Below are 23,480 nucleotides of genomic sequence, written 5' to 3' on the forward strand. Positions count from 1 at the left end.
CGCGCGAGCGGCCACTGCAGTTGTTTACAGTGTATATATATATAGTACCATTGATGTATATACATAGTCGCGCGTGCGTAGCGTCCTGTCGCAGAAAGATCCCGCGCGCGACACAATGCACTAGCTGCCGGGGTGGGGCGCCCGGCAGCATAAGTCCAAGGTAGCACACACGGAGCGTTCAGGTCATGCACGCACTACCTGGCGAAGAGCAAGCGAGGCTTCAAGCCCGCCTGCTGGATGAACGCACAGAGGCTCACCATTGTCCTGTCTTCGGTGCGCGCACTGCCTCGCGGCCATAGGAGCATCTCGATGCTGTCCGGGATGATTTGGTGTACCCTATAAGCCGCGAGCATCTCGCGACGTGGCTCTGCGGATGCGGTACAGCGAAGCAGCATGTGCTCCAATGTCTACTGCACCGCAAGCCGCTGCTGCGCGCGATATGCGAGTGCCTCGAGCGCTTCGCAGAGCGTAGGGGCGGCATTCGCGCGCAGTGGGTGCCCGGCCACTACGGCATACACGGCAATGAGCAAGCCGACGAACTCGCCACCGCCGCCCATCAACGTCCTCCCAGCGACGAACCTCTTGTCTTGGAGGACGTGCGTGCAGTTATCTATGACCACCCCCGTCAGCAACACCCTGACGCACGTATCGCCCGAGGAGAGCGCATCCCTGTTAGCGCGCGGTCATTGTCACGCCTACAGCGTGCAATGACCATCCTAGCGCTCGTCGGCAGCGTGTGGCCCGTGGTAAGACGGGTGCGCCACGGACTTTCGTCGAGCGACGCGTGATCATGCTACCCAGAAGTCTTGGCCCCCGAACCCGATCGTATCAGTAAGAATCATGTGCTTCGCAGGAATTTTGTGTAAACTCAGTTATTCTGCACATATTGATCATGTTTAAATTATATAGGACATCCATAGGGTCTTCAGCTACATATTTGAGATCGTCGTCGACTCCGCAGACGGCGGTGAAGGAGTGATGAGCAATAATTGTTCCAGGGATTTCGCCAGAAGAACTCTCATCAGAACGTTTTTCTTCTTGGTGGTTCTAAAGTAATTTCAATTAGGACCGTCGTTTGTCAATTGTTTTCGCTTTGTATACTTCTGTGACTCCTAATGTCCTGGGCGCCCACCACGGAGCACAACATGAGGCAAGAAAGCCCGAAGCGCAGATTGCTGTTATTTATTTATTTATTTATTTATTTATTTATTTATTTATTTATTTATTTATTTATTTATATGATACTGCAGGCGAAAGGCCCAGGCAGGAGGGGCATACAAGACGTAGAGTACGATGAAATACAAGCACAAGATACATAAACTGGAGCAATGGTACGTGATCAGGGCACAAAAAAAAAGAAAAAAAACAAGTTGATGAATTGATGCGGTGCTACAAAAACAAAAGACATAAGGATAACATCAATCATTTGATCGCAGCACACTGACAATGGAGTCAAGCGAGTGAAGGCAATACTCAGGTAAATCATTCCAGTCATGAATAGTCTGGGGAAAGAGCGAAAATTTGTATAAGTTTGTCCTAGCAAAATATGATGCAAGAGAAAGGGGATGGGTATGGCGGGTTATGCGCGTTGCAAGAGGGGATAGATACGGGTTAGGATCAAGAGCAAGTTTGCGGTTTATTAATAAAAATAAAAATTTCAGACGCACAAACTTGCGTCTGGACTGCAGAGTTCTGATACCATCATCATGCATAAGTTTAGAAACAGAGTCAGTGCGACTGTACTTGAGAAGATAAAACGAACAGATCTTCGCTGAATTTTTTCAAGCGCATCTATGTTTAACTTTGTATGTGGGTCCCAGATGACGCATGCGTACTCGAGTTTGGATCTTATTAAGGCTGTATAAGCTAGTTTTTTAATCTGTGAAGGGGCATCTTTAAGCTTATGGCACAGTAAACAAAGCCTGCGAAATGCGGATGAGCAGATGTCGCTAATATGGGAATTCCACTTCCAGTGGTTCGTTAGCGTCACACCCAGATACTTAAATTTAGTGACCTCAGTTAACAGCATGCCCTCTATAGAATAAGAAAATATAAACGGTTTTTTCTTGTTGGTAACGCGAAGTAGGACAGATTTTTCGGTGTTAATTTTCATTCCCCACTCATTACACCAGGTGTCACCCGTTAATAATTATGGGGTATTATTATTAACGATGCGCCCTTAATGGTGCGCACACTCCCAGACACCCTTAGAGTGAGTGAGGGTAGCTGTTCCGGTCGCAAAGGAGATGCCCTCGACCTGCGTGGCAAGCTCAGCCGGAATTCAGCTACCTTGTAGTGACAGAAGGGGGTGGACGTTTGGTGCCCAGCGGTCGCCGGTTCAAACCAGAGAAAGGATCGGAGTCAGAAGTAACAAACAAAAACACAATTTATGCACAGCAAGAGACGATACAAAGGAACACACAAGATCACTTGAAATGCACAGACGAGAGGTTCACAGAATAACAAACGCTAAGCATGCAATTACACAGGTATTCAATAACATAGAGGCTTTACAACAGATGAAACACGAGAGAGTTACATAAACGAACACCAAATTGTTCACCGGGCACTGTTGCAGTCCGACGCCTCAAGAGTCACGATGTGGCCGCCATACGAGACGAGCTCCGCTCCCTTGTAGGTCCGTAGGCTTGCCAGCAGCGGGTGATCCCCGGGAGTCCAGCCGAAGCACAGGCGAACACGTCGAAACACTGACGAACTGTCTGACTGACTGACTGACTCACAAGCGGCGCGGTCTCTTTAAATAGGGCGCGCCGCGTCTGTCTGTTAGCACGCACCAAAACTAGCGCGCACACACACTTAGCTTCGCTGGTTATAGCGCTCCCTCTTCCTCCCGTCGAGCCGCGCGTCGTCATTGGCTAGGTCCCATAGAAGAGTCTGGAATTTTCTGGCGGATTCCAGTCCGATGAACCACCGTCCTCCCCGGGCAATGGGAAAGAGGGTGACGGCAACGCGTACAAAGCTACGCGCTCTCCCGCGCGGGGAAGGGGGCTTTTCTCTACATGCTTTCCACGCGACGCCGCGCGGGCCTCGCGCCGTGCCGGCTTGATGAAAATGTGCGCCGATTTCGTGACACCAGGCTGCAATATTGGTAAGATTAGAGCTTAGGGCATGTTGGTCAGAGATACTCTGTACCTCGTTGAAAAGGATGCAATCGTCTGCAAATAAGCGGAGTTTAGTAGGATCGTTAATGACATTTACAATATCATTACAAAAAATCAGGAAAAGTAAGGGGCCAAGCACACTACCTTGGGGTACACCGGAAGTAACTGGTAAGACGTTAGAAATGTGGCTTTTTACCTCCATATATTGATTACGGCCAGTCAGATATTCAGATACCCAAGCAATTATGAAAATAGGAAGATCAATGATTTGGAATTTATAGATTAATTTGTCATGCGGAACGCGATCAAATGCCTTACTAAAATCTAGAAAAATCATGTCACCTTGAGCACCTTTATCGAGAATCGAAGCAATATGATGAGTTACTGTAGCTAATTGAGGAACGGTAGAATACCCTTTCCGGAAGCCATGCTGGAATGGGGATAAAATGTGGTGTCTTTCCAGAAAGTCATTATTGTAATTCGTCAATATGTGCTCCAGGAGCTTGCAGGGAGATGAAACAATCGAAATTGGCCGATAGTTAAGAACAGAATACTGGTACGACTCTAGCCAATTTCCAGTCTAGGGGCAATGTTGCTGATGTTATTGATGTTTGAAAGATAACGAGGAATCTGGCTATGGGCTCAGCATAACGATGAAGGAAGGCATTCGGAATATTATCAGGCCCTGTCGAAGATTTAACCTTTAGTCGCAGAATCATATTTAGAACGCCCTGATATGAGATATGAAGATCAGAAAAATGTGATGAACTCTCACGTTGAAGATCGGATGAATCAGAAAAGACGCTACTAAAGTGAGTATTAAAGTGATGCGCGATAAGCTCGGGGTCTTCAATTATAGCACGAATGTCTAAAATCCGCTCAACCTGTTTCTTTCGGTCGCTTAAATAGTTCCAAAATTTTTGAGGGTCATTTTAAATAAAACTAGGCAGAGTTTTATTGAAGTAAAAACTTTTCGCTTGGTGAATAGCCTGCGATAAGGTACGTCGAATGTCACTGAGACCGTCACATGATGACCCTTTCTTTCTTAGGCGTTCAGAGTTTCGTATGAGATCTATTATTTCTCTTGTCATCCATGGCGTGTAAAAGCATATATCTTTGAACTTATCCCAAAGAGCATGAACATAGTTTTCGCTATCGAAGTTATCCAACTCGGTATTAAGGTTATCTAATACTGCAATATCATCAGCATACGTGTAATCTTTAACTGCTATCAGCGCAGACATATCCGAAGAATTTTTTTTACATTCAGAGGAAATAGGACCGCGACCATGTGGTGATCAGATATGCCCGGTTCTACAGACACTTCATAATCAGCAATGCAACGAGGAATAAAAACAAGGTCTAAGAGTGACGATGAGGAATCGGTGACACGCGTTGGTTCATGCACAACTTGTACAAGATCATGATAAAACAAAATGTCGAACATAGGACTAGAATTGTTAGTAGAACCGGAACCTGATTGTAAGCGGTCCCAGTCCAGATGGAAGGTTGAAATCGCCAGCTAAAATGATTTTATATTTCTGGTAATCAGCCATATGCGTTTTAGTTCGGATAAGAAGTCAGGCGCCGAATCTGGTGACCTGTATACAGCATGCAGTACAAAAAAAATGGCCAGAAATATTAATTTCAGGCACGAACATTCGCTAGATTGAACCCGTGGTAAGAGGGAGGCCTCAATATCAGATTTAATCACAACAGCAACGCCACCACCTCGGGTTTCCCTGTCCCTACGGAATATTTTATACGATGGTATAATTAAATCCTCGTCGCAGATTCAACTATGAAGCCAGGTTTCGGTAATGACAAGAATGTGAGGGCAGTAAGTTAAAAGAATTTATTCGAGTTGGTCTGTTTTGTTTGCAATACTACAAGCATTTATATTCAGGAGCCTGATATACTTTTCATGACAAAGTCATGAAACCTGCTTAGGGTGCGTCTTTGATATTTTCTGCCGAACATTGTTCACTTCATCCCAAACAAAGGTGTCGTTATCAATCCGCAATTTGTCATGAACTAGTGAAACTTTTTTTCCTTGCAATTTCTCAGATTTTGCACTATCCCACAGAAGTTTACGTTTCTTAAGTGTTTCCTGCGAGAGGTCATTCTGGACAGGAATGCCTGTATTTTTCAGCTTACTGATATTCTTAAAGATGGCTATCTTTTCGTTGAAGTCTTGAAGGAACACTATAATAGGTCTATTTCCCGGCTATCTGCCAAGCCGATGAATACGGCCCACAGATTCACATTTCACTCCCAGTTCGTTGCGGAATGTGTCGTCAATGGCTCTTTTTAAGGTCAGATTCAGTTTCATTATCTGTTTCGGAGATGCCACGGATGACCAAGTTTGATCGTCGGCTTCTATCTTCCAGGTCAGCAAGTTTATGTGCCTGAAAGAGCACAACTTTATCGTACATTTTAATGGCTGCGTCTATATTGTCGAGAACTGGTGTTTTTTGTTTAAGCTCATCTATGTACAGTTCAATCCCTCGAAAACGTAAACCTAAGTCAGCAATCATGTTTTCAGTTTTAGTTTTCAGATTAGCTATTTCAGCGCGTAGTAAGTTCTGGCCATCAATGATTGATTGCAACACTGCTGCATTTGTAGCACATAATGTTAAACCTAGCCGCCTGGAACAGGGAAAAAACCAAAAAGAAAGGAGAAGACAAAAATAATAAGAGGAACGTGAGAGGAGAGCGAAAGATGTGGGAGGTGGGGGAGGTGGATAGGAAAAGGAAGGTGGTCGGGCCAACCTTGAAGTGCCGTCTACAGGAAACGGGAGAAAGCTGCGTGTTGCCTCCCCTTAGGGACTCTATATGGACTTGCTCCGATACAGTACACATTATCATCATCATCAGCCTGACTATACCCACTACAGGGCGAAGGCCTCTCCCATATTTCTCCAATTAACCCGGTTCTGTGCTAGCTGCATCCACTTGAAGCCTGCGAACTTCTTAACCTCATCTGCCCACCTAACTTTCTGCCGCCCCCTTCTACGCTTTCCTTCCCTTGGAATCCAGTTTGTTACCCTAAGCGACCATCGGTTATCCTCTCTTCGCACTACATGTCCTATCCATGCCCATTTCTGCTTGATTTCCACAAGAATGTCAGTTACTTGAGCTATTTCTCTGATCCACTCTGCACGCTTCCTATCTTTTAATGTTACCCCTACCATTTTTCGTTCCATAGCACACTGCGTTGTCCTCACCTTAAGTAGACCCCACTTGGTTAACCTCCACGTCTCTGCCCCATACGTGAGTACAACTAAGATGCAGCTGTTGTATACTTTCCTCTTGAGCGATACCGGTACGCTGCTATGTCACAGTCCGCGAGTGCTTACCAAATGCGCTCCATTCCAATCTTATTCTTATTTCGTTTTCATGGTCCGGATCTGCGGTTACTACCTGTCCTAAGTAGACACATTCCCCCACCACCTCCAGTGCCTCGCCACCTAACGTAAACTGCTGTTCCTTCCCGAGGCTGTTGAACATTACCTTAGTCTTCTGCATTTTGATTTTCAAGCCTACTTTTCAACTTTTCGCTGCCTAGGTCATCAATCATTATTTGCAGGTCATCCTCCGAGTTACTTAGCAAGGCAATGTCATCAGCAAATCGCAGATCTCCATCTACCCTTATTCCTGACGGCTCTCATTCCAAGTCTCTGAGTACTTCCTCTAAGCAAGCTGTGAAGAGTACTGGGGATATCGTGTCTCCTTGCCTAACTCCTTTCTTTATGGGAATTTGGTTACTTTCTTTATGCAGAACTATGATTGCTGTGCAGCCACTATATATATCTTCCAGCACTTTCACGTACGGCTCGTCTACACCCTACACAGCCGAGGTTACTAATGAGTCAAATGCTTTTTCGTAATCAATGAATGCTATGCATAAGGGCTGGTTATATTCCGAGCATTTTTCTATCACCTGGTTGATGGTATGGATATGATCGATAATAGAGTACCGTTTCCGAAAACCTGCTTGATCCTTTGCTTGATTACAGTCTAAGGTTGTCCTGATTCTATTAGCGATTACCTTAGTAAATACCTTATACGTAACAGACAGTAAGCTGATTGGTCTAATTTTTAAGGTCCTTGGAGTCCCCTTTCTTATGAATGAGGATAATGTTTGCATTCTTCCATGGTTCCGGTACCGTCGATGACACCAGGCACTGCGTATACAGGGGGGCGAGTTTTTCTAGCACGATATCCACCCCGTCCTTTAACAAATCTGAAGTTATCTGATCCTCTCCAGCTGATCTCCCTTTTTCATAGTTTCTAATGCTTTCTTGACCTCGTCCTTAGTCACTGGTGGAACATCTTTTTCCCTACCGCCAATCTCATTACGGTCCTGACTACTTTGCCTACTGTAGAGATCTGTATAGAACTCCTCTGCTACTTTACGTTTTATTATTTTAATGTATTCGGCCGCAAAATAATGTCCAATTAATAAAGTAAACTTGGCAATCATGAATTTTGCTTTTTTTAGTTCAGAAAAACGCATACAGTCATTGTCATTATCGCTAGGGTGAACATCATTTTTCTTCAGTATATAGTAAGAACTCGTTTGTTTTATTCCTAATGGGAATCTTATTCATGTGGGTCGGTGAGATGAATTCTTTGTATTGCATTATGGGACCCATGCGTTGTAACGTGGTACCGATGTAGGCCTGAAATGAAACCACCCACAAAAAGGGGCGGGTGAGGAATGAGAGGAGGGCGGCGAGTATTGTTGCGACTTCAGTGTAGACATGAAGTCCCCGCAGTTTTTTACTTTTATCCCGGATATTAACTGCTGTATGAAATTAATAAAATACAACCTTCATACAACAAATATTCTGACGCCTATATATCCGGGATTATCGAGAAATATATATTTGCTTTCCGTTATGGTTTAATTTAATTATTCATTTCTTTGCTCAGGCCCCTGACATCAACATCACATTGAGCTTGAGGTGAGGTTGAGTGAGGGCGTTAATCATCGCCTACGAAGTGAGGTGAGGTCGTTCAACCTCAGTTGCTGAGGTTGAATGAGGACGCCACCTCTGGTACACAAACGCCTGCTTTAACAGAAGCACCCTGGGGGAGAATAGGGAGAAGGGTCCCGCACAGTCGCTCTGACACCTGCGTCGCAGGTTGAACAGGGGCGGCGAATGAGGAAACAATTGGCTGTGGTTTAACTCTGGTTAACATTAAAGAATGAGAAAGCACTTTGTCTTTTCTTGGTCTCATTACGTCTAGCTTGTGCAGCTTCTCTCGAAGAAGTCGACGCCTGTGTCTTCATCGGAAGGTCGAGGTCGCTTTTCAGCTCGCCTAGCTGCATCGAAAATTCTCCGTGCTTCCAACCTTTCCTTGCGTTGTTCCTAGGCTTCTTCGGCGCGTCGTTATCGCACCTTTTCATTTGAATGGTCTCGCCACGCAGGCCTAGCGCCTTCACAATTGGAACTAGAGCAGCTAGCTTCAAAGTCACACTGTGAGGTCGAAGCACTTTGAGAAGCAGCAGGCTTAGCTGCCAGTCTCATAAGCCGTTGCTGGCATCGTGCGGCACGCTCTTTGTTTCTTCAGCACGTTGCTTCTTCCTCGCCTCAGTCTATCTTCTTGCTGTCTCCTTAAGGTGTATTCACACGACGGACCACGGACTCGGCCGCGGATCGCTCACGTGGTGTCGATCGCTCACGGTCCAGCTATGTCCGTCCCGCGACAGCATCCACACGGCGGACCAAATTAGCAGCCGACAAGCCGGACCACGGGGCCGGCCGAAGGTATACACTATTTACTTCGCCGTTTCGCGATGGGCTCGTTGGACACTGCCTCCGATTTTTTTTTACATTATTTCACAATGCCGAAGTTAGCGTGCATTTGGGCAATATTCAGGTACGGCCTTTGTCTATAGTGGCTTCATATAAACATGGACGCACCTGTGCAGCCCTAAAAACGTACCTGAGTTGACAGCGTTCCACTTAATCCGTTTAATTCCAGATGCAAAGATGAAGGTGATAAGGACCACATCAACATACGCGGACGCCTTAACTGTGGACCGAACTTAGCCGCAGTTAACGCGAATAGCAGCTCAATACTGCTGCACAGCGCGCAACCATTACCATTTAGGCGATCAGCATAACGAAGCTGCGGTTACAAATATATTTATAACACCGTACGTGGAGCTGCTTCCGACTCGGGCGGCAATAGCGCGCTCATGCATTGCCCTACCGCCGCATCGAGGCGTGCTACGGCAGCGGGAGATATCTCTTGCGTCAGCATGCGTTGTGAAATAGTCTTTCCTAGAAGAACAAGCCTGACATAAAGGCGTATCCGAACCAACCACTTCGTGAGGATCACTGTGATAACAAGCAAGTTTGTGCATAACAGCTGCCGCATGTGCAGCGCCGGCTCTCCCGGCCTTCTTGTACGCTATCTCCGCTGCTAAGGGCTCGCCCATATATGGCTATATCTTTTTTTTTTTTTACAACACAGTCGGAAGACCTTTTTTTTTTTCACTGGGCAGGCCATTTACAACAGGGCTGGTCAAATCGAAAGCACCATTCGCGGTGGCTTCGATGCGAAACAATCTAGGCCTAGTGACGACTAGGGAGTATAGGTGCGGTCAGTGCGCCGTCGTCCGGGACGTGACTGGGCAGCAGTACGTAGTGCTGCACGTACCGTGGTATGCAGTACTCGAAGACTGCATAAAAACATCGTCATACTCCACTCTAGACACTGCCTATGTAACTTGGTGCTCTTCACAACGTGCTCAAAGTGCACTTTGTTGATGTGGGCTCGCTCATGCGCTTTAATCGAGCGCAAACGCGCCTCCTCCGTTCACAACGCCGTCAGATCCGTGGTCCGCGGTCCGAGAAAAATACCCAGCCATTTTCACCCGTTCCGGTGCGCGGACCTGGCGCGGACCTCCTAAACCGGTAGTGGAAAGTCAGGTGACGCTTGGTCCGCGGACCAAAACAGGTACGTGGTCTCGTGTGGATACACCTTTAGCTTTATCGCCTGTTCAGCCGATAAAAAATGGACATATAGAAAGACACGTTTCTATCTGTCCGTGTTTCTAGCGCTGTTTTAACATAATGTCAAACCAACCCAACAAGCCACTTTTCCGGTCCTCCGCCTGAGCGAGCGCAAGGGCGAGGGGGGGAGCGAACGAGCGCTGTCGCGTTGTAACGCAACGCTCACCATCTACTAAGCGCGGTTATACGCGGCGGCGGCTCAACCATAGAGTTAATACAAAGACTCTAGAGGGAAAGCTGCCCGTTCAGCCAATGCATTCGAGTGGTGACCGCGTGATTGCCGCCATCATCACACTGTTTAATGGTTGCCAGATGATTTTTACCTGCTAAATCGGGCACATGAAGATGGTTTGAAGCTGGCAACGTGGATCGTGGGAAGATGGCGGCGTGCAGTTAATTGGCGGCTACTGTGCTACTGTCGAGTAGGTGCTGTAAACAATGGCAGAATCGTCGCGTCTGGAGCATTTCTGGTGGTATGTTGCGTCGCGTACCTACTGTAACATCACATAGGTGTCCTGCCTCTTCCGAGTTGTTATCGTAAGGCGGGCTATCCCTGCGATTGTTGCGCGCTTCGCATGCATTTCGTCTGTCGAGAACACATGCATCTCCTATGCCCGATCACCTGAAAACACGTCAGAAATTTGCTTTGGCGCAAGACGGCGACCACAGTATATTAAAAAAAAAAACAGTGACGAATTCCACAGGTCTATCCGGGATGGCTAGTGCTGCATACAGTAAATGTCAAAGGGTGCTCGTGTGTGTTTACTGCTGATTTGCCTTGTGTGCGTATTTTTTATTTTGTTTCCTTTTATAAATTTCAAAGGCTTCTTAACTCATGCGGATCTTGTGCATTTTTTTACCTTGCGTCTCGCATAGATGAAGTTGACGTATCTTTTTGGCGCGGGACGATGTCGCAATGGGATTATCTCACCACAGCATCATCTCCAGCCATTTTAACAGCTGTTTGTTCTTCAGTATATGAAGTAGCAGTTGTGAGAAATCAGAAATGCGCTGAATAATATAGTCTTTATTACCGCATGTATCAGCAATGCAAAACATTGCTCTAAAAAAATTTAGATGCCACTGAAAACACTCGATCATTCACCTTTTAAAATTAGCATAACGTGTCCCCTAGTAGGCTGGGGAAATGGCGATAAGGAAGCTGAATATACTTAAAAATAAACAGCATCATAATGGTTTTTGTGCATCTCCTGGCAAGACATGCACATAGCAGTAAGGCATATCACTGAAGACCTTTTATTCGAGTTGCAGCCCGAAGTTAGGGACTGAGCATTTTAGTCATCTCATAGTGTGCTATTTCACAGCCATGTAGCATTAAACGAGATGGTGTAAGTATATCCTGTCCAGCTGTTCCTTATTCCTGTGAGGAATGCTGCAAATAAAATGTTCAGCTCGCCTGGTGTCGTTTATTTGCCTTTAAGAAACAGTTCAAAGTCAGGAAGGTTTTTGTTCACGTACACGCCTTGCAGTCCATAGTTTCGACTTTCACGCATACCTCTCCTTGTAGAAGGTATTATTATGAACACCTATTATGAAATTTGCAAATATAAAATGTGGCACGTCTACTCACACGTGAAGCGATATGCCGGATCCTTTTATAGCTGTTGCCTTGCATACAGCGCAGGAAGGCGCCATCGCGATGCATGAAAGAGCAAGCACCTGTTCGCTATAAACTTCTCGTTGTTTCAAGTGTCTGACCTCGAGGCGCTCGAAAACTGAAATTTGAAACCGAAACTCAAAGGGAGTCTGCTACGTCTGCTCGCAAAGACGGCTTTTCAATCGTTCTACATCATTCCTTTACGACTAAGAAGATGCCTGAAAGATCATATAATATGCTTGAAACTTGAAAACAGTGTATAGAAATTTCCTACAGTTGTGTTATCTGCAGCGGTTTTTAAGTCTTTTGTTCAAACCTTTATTCATTTTTGACGCAGTGAGCAGAAACTGTGCTGGCCACAATGACGAATTTGATGATGGCGACGAACCAGTGGAAAGCTCGTTTCCCTGCCCAGCTTTCCCTCTAGAGTCTTTGTATTAACTCTATGGGCTCAAGGTCGCCGTAACTCCTCTTCACGGCGCAGCTGCGGGCACCCGAGGTCTCGCTTTGGCTGTCTCAGAATCACTGGAAAAATTTCAGAGTACCACATTCGTTTTCCCCGCGCCGCCGCTCGCCTACTGGCTGATCCGCGTCACGTGACTTCGCGTCGCCATATCCCTTCCAAGCGCGTGCGCGGAATACGTGTCTTGCGCGGGAGTTCCTCTTTTTTCCGATCGTTTCTCGCAGTGTACACGTGAGAAATTCTGCTATGTCTCTGGTGCAACACCAGGCCCGAGTCTAGATATACGTTTTCTCTTTGTCTGGACGAAAACAGTGATCTGCTCCAGTGGTAGGTGTGGCTTCACAGAACCGACCAAGAAAAATCCGTGCCATCAAGGAACACCTTCCGCGAAATACGCTGGTTCATTGGTTTGAAATTTTGTTCGTTTAGCTGCGAAAGAAGCGCACCAAGTATTTAACGTGAACGTGGTTCGCCTAATGGCAACATGTGTTTATACCTTCCAACGCCGTGTGCCACACGTGCGCAGCAATATGCAGCGTCCATTTTACTTGCGGAAGTTTGCAAAAGCTACCCTCAAATTAAGGTAAATATCTAGCCAGCCGGCATCAGATGCATCTATATTCAGTTCTGCGAAATTACACACACTGCATGTTCGTGTGCGGATCGGATCGATGACCGCCGCTGCTCTTCCTTTTTTATTTTTATTATTATTGCAAATAAAGCTCCAAGCACAGATTTATTAGTTATTTATTTCTAGTTGTGCGTTAAAGAAACCCAGGTGTTGGAAATTCCCGGAGCTCTCCACTACGGTGTCTCATTGTATGAACCGCTTCGGGATGTTAAACCCCATAACTAAACCAATCAACCATAGTTGTGTGTTCGCAGCTGGAAACTTGGCAAATATGTGTCAGAGATGCCATCAATGTGCGATGTCATTTTAATTTTTAACGGCAGTTAATGAGCGATATTCTAGCAAATTGGCGGCACGAGGCGTATGCTGATGAAACAACATAAAGAGATACCATTACACAATGAAAAGTACAATATTCACAACCGCGCGGCGATAGCAATGACATAGTAGGCCATGTTTTTTTTTCAGGGTGAAACTGGGTGCGACCAGCGCGTTACTTTTCCTTCACGTAATGACGACGCCGCAAAAGAATTAAGTTCACGCAAAACAAAGCCTGCTTGGCGTCCTTGGAGCAGCGACGGCGATACTAAATTGTATCTTAGTCTGTTTACGCTGTCTACGCGAGCCTGCTGCTTCACTTTGTGTTCCTTATACAAAGCGATTCATCGTGTCAGAGCGCAATAAACTCTGCACCTTGGCCCCCGTGTCTTTACCGCGTCTGGCACAGCGGCGCCTGCGGACGGCATTCTTAACAATACATGCGCACGTTCCTGCGATCTTCGCAGACATGGTATTTCACAGTTCGTCACTTTATAATGTTGTAACACATGTAACACCACTGCACTGCCCGTAAAACGCGAGTTGATCCAATTATCCGGCGATTTACAAGAGCAGGCACTCTGAAGTGCTCGCCGGTTCACCCACACACTTCATCTTTTCCCATCGATTGCGGACTAAAGTAATAAAGTTAGTCACCATGTAATCACTGGTGGTACTGTTCTGAATAAACATGGCAAAATTTTTCAGTTTTGGTTCTTTAAAAGCATGTTAGGAGACTTAGAATGCTGTCACTCGCCGTTCAGATGGCGGCTGGGTCCGGTGGTCTGGAAGGAAAATGGCGCCCGTGGGCACCTTTGCGGTACTCTGAAAATTTTCCAGTGACTAGACTCAGTGTTTGCAAACCAGCCGCCGCGAACGTGCTCGAGACGCCGTGAAAGGAGGCGCAGGTCGTCCTCGTGGAGACTTGCGCAGAGTAATGGCTGCGCAAGTCTCCACGGAGTTGGTGCGAGATTGCTACAATGCTTTTCTGCGCTCATAACATTAACATAAAATCTGGTCTGCTACTCTGAATTCAGGAAGGGGAGAAGAAAGATGACCATGATGGGCTTGGCAACATAAAGCGCGGTTAAATTCATGTGAGGAAGATCATGATGAGATTGGCAAAATAAAGCCGGTTAAGTTCATGTGAAGAGCGTTACCGCGCCTACCTCGACTAACGTCCCAGAACTTCTTTTTCTGCAGCATTTCCCTGACAGCTGCCATTGTGAACGACGCATTCACGGAGAGGTAAACGTGCGACAAAAGCTACAAACGAATTGGGGAGCCTCGATGCCACGAAATCGTTAACTGTCGCATCTGTGGCTTCTCTTTGAGCCCACAATGATTGTGGAAGACCAGTTTTGGCAATGATATTTAAAAACGCTGCTGGGACGCATGTAAGTTTTATGTCACGTTGAAACTTATAATCGTGGCACCGCACTAAAAGTGTGCATTGCTAATTTGTGTCTCTTAATTCAGTAATAACAGGTGTATCTACCCTAAACAGCAAAGCCGGCAGTGAGCTACCTGAAGACTGTCGGAAACACCCAAGTAACAAAAAAGGGCCATGATTCTCACATCTCGCGTCGTTTCGACTGCACGTCATGAAATCATTGCATGTTTTCTCTTATTAAAGCCAACCACTTTCGTCGATCATCTCTGAAAATGTGAGTAAATGCTGCGATGGCACGCACCTTGTTAGCGTTGGTGAGGGTGCCAGAGATGCGGACGACGCAGAGGGCGAAAAGGCCCATGTTCACTGCGACAATGGCCGCAATTGGAGCTGCGAAAAAGGCAAGTAGCGCCAGGCGGTTGTAGATCCAGCAGACACCGCGACCGTAGCCTGGGGAGAGCGGATGGGATACGGGGAGGATCCACAGGTCCATCACCGCAGAGATGGCAACCACCGAACAGGGCAGAGACCAGCAGTAGGCGCTAAAGAGCCAGAAAGAGTGGCCTGCTCGCCTCCCGGTTCGGTCTGCAATGGACGCCACGCACCAGTAGAGGTCCAAAGCCAGCGCGTTCGTCCAGAAGAAGCTGTAATTCACGCAAAAAGAGACGCGCGTGACGCATGCTCTTCTCTTGCTTTTAGGCACTCAGGCTACGGGTCCCGGAAAGAAATAATCTCAGAACTTCCCTTACGTTCGAACGTTTGAACGACAGGTTCCCATTCGTCATGATGGCAACTTTCAGGAAAGTTCAACACAACACACGTACTGGTCACACGTACCCGTAACTGAGAATAGGACCATGCGTTTTTGCGCTAGATGTGAAAAATATTTTCACCTCATTTGCTTCCTACGCGATCAATTTGATCTAGCGCGGGCTGCATTAATTTTGCATTCTGATTGGGGGGAAGCGGCGAGGAAATACTGTGTGGCCTCACGACAGCAGAGCAAAGACAGAGTCTCAACTGCCTGTATATCATGTATCGTTCATAGAAAACTGCCAGTGGATGGAATACAGAACAAAAAACCTAGCTGTTCTAGCCAAATACTTTTAAAAAAGGACATTTAAACCCCTAGGCAAGTAATTGCTCAGACATCTAGGCGCCGGATTATTCAGGGCCGGAAACGCAAGAAATCAGGTGGATGTTGCTTTAGAAAAATGCAGTGTTTTTTTTTTTTGTCATTCCGAGACCTAAATTCTTAGGCCCGGTAAATTTACCGAAAGCAGTGGCGGAGCCTTCTACAAAACTATGACAGAAAATCACGTACGGGAGGAAGAGTGCTAAACCGTTACTCCAATAGCGCATGCAAAGTACTCACCTGGCCAGAAAGAAGTAGTGCACGAGCATAGCAATCAGCGTGCACAGTATCCGATACCGGGCAGCCACCATTACGAAGAGGAAGAGTAGCTGTGCCGCAAAGATGGACAGGGAGAGCATGCTGATTAGCAGGTCCGGAAGCTTCCAGGGCCCCGGCGCACGGATCTGCAGCGCCAACTTGACCAATAGGCACGCTAGGGAAACTATGCTGCCAGCAAGCGTAATGTAGCCTTCGGTGTCGCGAAACTTATACACAGCCATCCTCCGCGCGGGAAGGAGGCCGGACTCAGCGCACACGAGTATGGAGCCGTCAGCGCGCAGTTCGTACTCGCCTGGCACAAGCAGCTCACCGGTGCCGGCGTCGGCCCGGAGCGTGGCCGTATGGTTCTCCCAGAGTGTGAACTCGTCCACGTCCAGAGCCACCTTGCTGCAGTTGGATGCCAAGAGAGCGCGAGGCACAGCGGAAGACCCGTACGCGGCCCGCAGAGCGCTGGCCACGCAGAGGCCGTCCCGCAGCTCGAAGAGCTTTCCGCACACTAGGTTACGGCAGGTCTGCTTCCAAGGGTCGTAAGCCTGGTTGGGCGCACAGCGGTCCTGGAGCCCCACTTTGGCTCCTCCCCTGGCGAAGTCGACGTCTATGAGGAGCGAGTACGAAGGGAGTACATCTTTGTGGGGTATTTCCTCACTCTGGTCCCCCTCAATCCAGGGGTACTCGACCATACTGCCTTCTTCGACGCAGGCTACATCAGTCATTGAGACACCATAGCAAAGAGCGCAGTAGAAGTTCTTGTAGTTGACGCCTGTCAGTAGGTCCTGCACAGGTGCGAAATACGCGTGGCATCCGTCGCGCAGCCGTGAGTTGCGGTCATGAAAATCGACCGGGCAGTCTGACACCAGGTCCGAACGACAGACGCGGAAGTACTGTTGAGGCTTCTTGCCATGCATGAAATCAGGACATCCCAGAAACACGGGACACTGTGACGGGTCCCCGAAATGTGGGCAGGTCTGCGAGGCACTGTCACTGAGGGAGCGCAGGAAGGCCGTCCACATCTTCACGTTGAAGTCCCGATTGCACACTGCGCAGCGCACATTTTTGTACGTTACATTGGTGCTCCTGCTGGTCACGGGAATGGTCAGGAATGGATCAGACTCCACCGCCAGCTCTTCTTCGCACTCGCTGCGAGTTGGGGAACCACATGGGTTGCATTATGATATGGGCTTAAACAACGCGTTTGATCTGACAGCGCCAACTAGTCAACCAGGAAATGAGAAGCAGCTACACACTCGAGTTTTGCAAGTGCCAGAAGGGCAGGTGGACTGAATCGACGCGCCATTCGATACGGTCTCTCATATGTGACTGTCTATAAACCCTCTTTCTTTATACCGAGTGCCCCGGCTAAATGCAAAACCTTTTAAGAAGAAATGTCCTAGCCCGAAGGCCAACGGCTGCCGACAGTTTAGAAGCCAGCCAGCAGTAATTTTCTAGTTCTCCAAAGTTGAATAATTAGTTACGACCAACTGGTTAACTATTAATTTTTCAGGAACGAAGTATAGATTTAAGAGTTTTAGGTAGAAATCCAAATCAGCTGAGTGAAAAGCTTGTACCAAGCTAACGTATGCGCCAAGGGGCTTTTTTTTAACGGCAGATGGTACTTCTGTGCAAATATACTAGTCATTTGTATGCTTAGACGATATATTTCTGAAAAATACGTTGATTATGAAGGTAATGGTATTGTTTCGCGGTGTGTTTATCAAGATCGCAGCGGCCATGATCGAATTGGCCCCTTCGGGATGAGCAGTCGAGTGCCCCAATCCATTAGCCATCGCAGCGAGATCCAAAAGCTAATGAATAAAAAGTTAGCGAGAAGGAAAATAGCCGCGAACCGGAGCGCGCAGAGTCATTCTTCTTCTCTGTTATGGTGACTAGCCACCATACCTCTGTTGTGCGCAGACGCGGAGAGAGCAGCGGGGCGCCGTAACATGGTACGCACAAACCACTCGCGCTGCGCAGTATTTTGCGCAAAAAGAGTCTTAAATAGCCGAAAAGCGTCTAAGCTGCTCAGCGGATATTAGCGGTGCGCTATCTTTATTGTCTTTTATATTATTTATGGTTTTAGATACCCTACCCCTCTCCTTTTCACGCCTTTCTTTCCTTCCCCTCCTCGTTCGTTTCATTTTCACCGGCCGCAGCTTTGTTACTAACATGGTCCGCGGATACCAAAATAATTTGCTGTGCCGTTCGAATTATGAAGAGATTCACAGCCGGAAGCAGATTATTAACAGAAGATAAAAAAATTAACAGCGGCGGTATGGATGTTCGTCGCTGTACGCTCTCACTCCTTCAATCGGGCGAAAATGATCGACCATTGAATTTCAAGCACCAACCGAAAATGTTTCGCCTTGGCAGCCTTTCGCGTGAGTTCCGAACGCTGTGTTTGTAAAGAAGGGACAGGAAAAATTAAAGGGGATGATTTTCTTTGCGGCAAAAATTAAGAAAATATGCCATCTAACGACAAAAGTATTTCGGCGCAGTCCCTTCGGATTTATGAATGTATACAAAAATATGCCTATATATCCCGCGAGACAACGTTGCCTAATAAAATTGTTATCAGCGTAATATTCAGTGAAATAGCGCTACAATACATTTCTAAAAGAATGCATCTCGTAAGCTTTTGCTGTCGATAATGAATATGAATGTGACCATGGGAATGACAGCTATTCCTTAAAGTAAGCAAACTTTGCGACGACAAATGAGCTATTAATAATTGTTCATCAAATAAGCTTTCGCTGAGGTAATTACGGGACATTATTCAATAGGGCCATCTAGATCAATTGTCCTTTTTCTGTTTTGTGTGGCTATACATCAGCATGACGGCAGCATCAGACGAACGCATCCAGCAGCCTATCACAGAAATTAGAGGACAGCAGCTCCCGCAATCGACAACAGTCACCGCTGCTCGCACCGGCAAACCGGTAGGTGAGTCATGCAAGCTATGCTTAAAACATCGCCAGACATGCTAGGACGCTTAAACAACGCTTGAACGATTTGTCACCCAACAACGGTGGTCTAGGGCAGAGTAAATTGATCCGAAATGCACAACAGATCCTCATGAAAAGAACATCAGTGGAGGTGTGAGAAGTCCATGCGGTAGCCGCTGAAGCACTTAACACTACTTGCATGATCGGTTGGGCATTTAAACGTAGAGTTTTTAGCATTGCTCCAAAAAATGTAATGAAACGACTACATTCGCTTGTTCTCACTGTTTAAACTGTTACGGTACCCCGTAAACCATTAGAGGATAAAAAGCAGATCAAAAACTTCCTTTCATTACGTGCTTCACCGCCCTCTATCGCGGCCAGGGGTGCATCACTTCCTCTGTGTGCCCCATAGCAGTTACTTTACAATTTAATCAGGCTTGTGGTCTTCGGCCGAGCTGACCAGGTGCATAAATCCCGGTCATTAATGACAGAGGGCCTTCGCTGCTGCTAAAAACGTTTTTTTCTTTCCGTCAGGTACTCTCAAAACACGCACAAAAAAGAAAAACTGAATACGAAATCTCCGCAATATTGATGCGCTTCTTGTCTCCTGTTCCGCGGACGCGACCGCGCATGCCAGCATGGCGGTTTTTCTCAACTTAAACACTAGATGGCACCACCTACATAAAATGGCATAAGGACATGGCTAGGGGTAGTTTATTTAGGAACAGGACACCAATGCAGGCAAGGAAACAAGGATCTCGTTGAATGTCTCAGTGACTATATGAGCCAGTTGGAGACGGAGCCGATATTCTACTGGGGGACAAACGACCACATCGACGGTATGGATGGATACACGGATTGCAACGGGAAGCTAATGCTGGATTTCTGTGAGCGACACGATCTAGTTTTTATAAATATAGAAACAAAATGCGAGGGACAAACCACGTAGAAATTCCGCAATAGGCAGATGACCATTTACTGCTGTCTAATGTCGCAGGGAATTTATAGCCCCCAAGGTCACAAAAATGAAAATAGACGAAGGGGAGTGCAGTCTGGGAAGTGATCATAAACGTATTAGTCTGCAGATGGGGCCCTTGATGAAAAGAGAAATGGAACTTAGACAAAAAGTAAACGCAAAATTAAACGACGAATAAATGTCGCGGATAGCGGCAGACAGAGGAAGCAATAGAGAAAATCCCCATGGAAGACTGGAATTATGAACAGGTAGAACTATTCATAAGGAGAAATATTAATGAGGCTTAAGTAGCAAACGACTGGAATGGATAGAGGAAGCCACGGAGCTTGTGGAATAAAGAAATCAGGAAGCCATGGAGCAACGACGGGCAGATTCAAGGGAACACCGAGAGGCAAAGAAAGCACAGGTATCTCGGGAGGAAATAGACCAAAAATGGGAATCATATCGACAAAAGAAACTTGATGTATAGGCCTTCATCCAAAGTAAAATAAAGTAGTCCACCGATCGCTGCATAGCTGACATATACGATGCCACTAGAGGCGGACCAAGAAAATTCTGGAACCATATAAGCTGGCTAGGCAAAAAGAATCAAAGAAAGCAGGACCAGATTCAAGATAACGAGGGATATTGTTTAAAGGGGGACAACGCAGTGAACTACATTACATCAGTTACAGCAGAGTCATTTAAGAACGACGATAGGGTAATCTACACAAATCAGGAAGCAACACGAGATATAAGAATACAAAGTAGCTTACAACTGACTAATCTAAACTGGAAAAAGGCAGAAAAAAATATTCCTAAAAACACATCTAGAGGAATAGATGAAACTTGGTCCAAGAATTAAGGAAACGTTAAAAGCTTTGTAAACAGTCATAACAAATAAGCAAATTCCTGACAGCTGGCGGCAGAGTAAAATAACTTGATTTATAAAGGGAAAAGAGAAAGGATGCACATAAAATCCTACAGGCCGATTACCATAACATCTGTTATATACAGGTTTGTCATGCAGGCCGTGAAATTAAAGATGCAAGCATGGGTAGAAAGTAACAAGATACTCTGAGAACTTCAGAACGGCTTTAGAAATGGTAGGCGCTTAGATGATAGCCTGTTCGTGCTTACCCAATGCATCGCAATATCTAGAGTGGAAAATAGACCTTTGTATTTGGCCTTCCTGGACATAAACGGGGCGTAGGATAACGTAAATAGAGAACTCTTGTGGAACATTAAAAGAAGAAGGTATCGGTTATGAGGTAACAGAGTTCCTACAGAAAAAATGGGAAGGGATAAGAAGTACGGAAGCTGCCAAGGTATGCAAAGGATTAAGACAAGGTTGTCCTCTATGGGGACCCAGCAGAATGTTATGTTTTTGGGACGCTATCTGTACTATCGTGTGTGTTATGTTGCCAATAAGTGGCTCAACTTTATTTTTAGAGTTTAATGCAGTGAGGACACTTAGAGTCAGTAAAAATGACGATATTTTTAATGCTTTCATTCCTTTTTTTTTTTTTACAGCCGTACAAACAGCATAGCACTCTGCAGTGAAAACTGATGTATAAGGAGGTAGCCTTATTATTGCGCCTGCTTCATCTTGTACTACTGCTATTCCAACAGTTACTTTTGTTTCGAACCATCTGTGTAAAATGCAATGTAATTCGTATATTTTTCTTTTAGTGCCAGGAATCCCTGCAATATGTGTTCATGTGGAGTGTGCGTTTTTTGAAACTGTGTTAGCGTGAGGTCAGCAACTGCAGGGAGAGTGTACCACGGAGGGAGTGGTTCGTGTCTTGGTACAATACATTCATCTTCATTTAATACGTCTAGCTCTCGGCATTTTTCTTCGAAGCGCAAGAACAAAGGCCTAATTGCTTGAGGCTTGTTGTTGAAGAGTATTCGGAAAGAGCATTTCGTGACAATAGAGTAACATAGATGGTTAGGCATGGAACGGATTTTGAGGACGTATGTACAAGATAGTGCAGTTTTTCGATCTTATAAAGCAGGTTAATTAGTTTCCGCATAGAGGCTAGCTATTGGAGAAGTTCTATAAGCACCGGATGATAAATGTAAACCAAGATTCTGAACTGGATCTAGCCGTTTTAAATAGGATGGCCTGGCCTGGCCGAGCCGTATACTATTGAGCCATTGTCTAACTTAGAGCGTATTAGAGAACGGTAAATATGTAAACAACATGCCCTATCGGATCCCCAGCGTTTTCTTGAGAGTACTTTCATCACATTGAGGGCTTGGGATGTTTTTTTCTTTAAGTTGTTTATGTGTGGAAGAAAGGTTAGTTTTTGTCAAAGGGGACACCTAAAAATTTATGTTCTTGTTTAACGGGCAATGTATTCTCGTTGAGGTGAAGTGTGGGTTGCTTTGCAATCCTCGTCATAGCGAAAATAAAACAGCTACCGTTTTTTGTGGAGAAATTAAATCTGTTGTCTGCCCACGCGGACAGTTTGTTTATAGTGATTTGTATTTGTCTCTCGCAGACTGACCAGTTGGAGGACGTGCATGCTATTTGGACATCGTCTACATAATGAGAATACATTATGGACCTTGGGATCGCTTTTGCTAAGGAATTTATCCTAATTATGAAGAGAGTGGTGCTTAAGACACAGCCCTGGGGAACGCCGTTTTCCTGCACAAAGTTAATTGAAAACGTTGAGCCTAAGCGGACTTTGAATGTACGGTTGGTTAGGAAGTCACTCAAGTAGCTTAGCATCCTGCCACGGATACCTAGCTCGGCTAGGTCACGCAGGATGCCAAACCTCCACGTTGTATAGGCAGGTTCAACCATGGTTAACTCGCGTCTTTGCTTTTCCCCTGTATTCCCTAATCACCAGCGATTGGCCCTTTTGCGCCAAGTTTACGCATGTTAAATCACGTAGTTCTGACAGCATTCCAGCAGGCAGGAATAGTGTTGGTCAAATATTTAGGGGAAACCCCCAAGGTGGAGTAGATTCGTAGTAAGGGAGTAATTACTCACTGACATCCACCAAAGCGCAGCCATACGGCTACCTCAGAAACTTCGCAGTTAAAGAAAAATTCATCCTGATCCGGAAATCGAACCCTTATTAGAAATCTACTCCACCTTGGGGGATTCCCCTAAATATTTGGCCAACGCTATTCTCACTTCGAGTTATAGATCAATTCGCTCTCGCCCTACCATCTGATCTGCTGACCGTCCTGGTTAGCTCAGTCGGTAGAGCGACTGCCCCGGAAAGGCGGTGGTGCCGGGTTCGATCCCCGGATCAGGACGAAATCTTCTTGAACTACGAAGTTTCCGAGAAAGGTGTATAACTTTCCTTCGTAGCCGTACGGCTGCGCTTGGGTGGATGCCAAGGAGTAAATTACTCCCTTATCAAGCAGGAATATAGTGAAATTGTTCTGAAATGAAAGTGAAATACGTGAAATGAAAGACGCGGATGCTAAACCGGGCGTGTTGGAGTACAAAAAGGTTGGTTTTTGTGCGGTTCAACCTCCCAAAGAGACTCAGGCTATGAGGGACGCCGTAGTGGAGGACTCCGGATGTTTCGACCATCTGGGGTTCTTTAACGTGCATTGACATCGCACAGCAT

At 46.1% G+C, this 23,480-nt stretch overlaps 1 protein-coding gene across 1 annotated transcript in view; it reads right to left on the reverse strand.

Annotated features, from left to right (window-relative positions):
- LOC146183765 (uncharacterized) overlaps positions 1-23,480 on the reverse strand; it is a 50,679-nt gene that overhangs the window by 20,994 nt on the left and 6,205 nt on the right. Inside the window, exons 2-3 of the mRNA XM_084609190.1 lie at positions 15,952-17,127; positions 14,878-15,220 (exon numbers count right to left, since the gene is read on the reverse strand). Of these exons, the coding sequence (XP_084465316.1) occupies positions 14,878-15,220; positions 15,952-17,127 (1,519 nt within the window). The remainder of the gene's footprint in view (positions 1-14,877; positions 15,221-15,951; positions 17,128-23,480) is intronic.

This window comes from Amblyomma maculatum, chromosome 7 (genome assembly GCF_055883805.1).
Source record: "Amblyomma maculatum isolate TAMU_Amacu chromosome 7, ASM5588380v1, whole genome shotgun sequence".
NCBI classification, from domain to species: Eukaryota; Metazoa; Arthropoda; class Arachnida; order Ixodida; family Ixodidae; genus Amblyomma; species Amblyomma maculatum.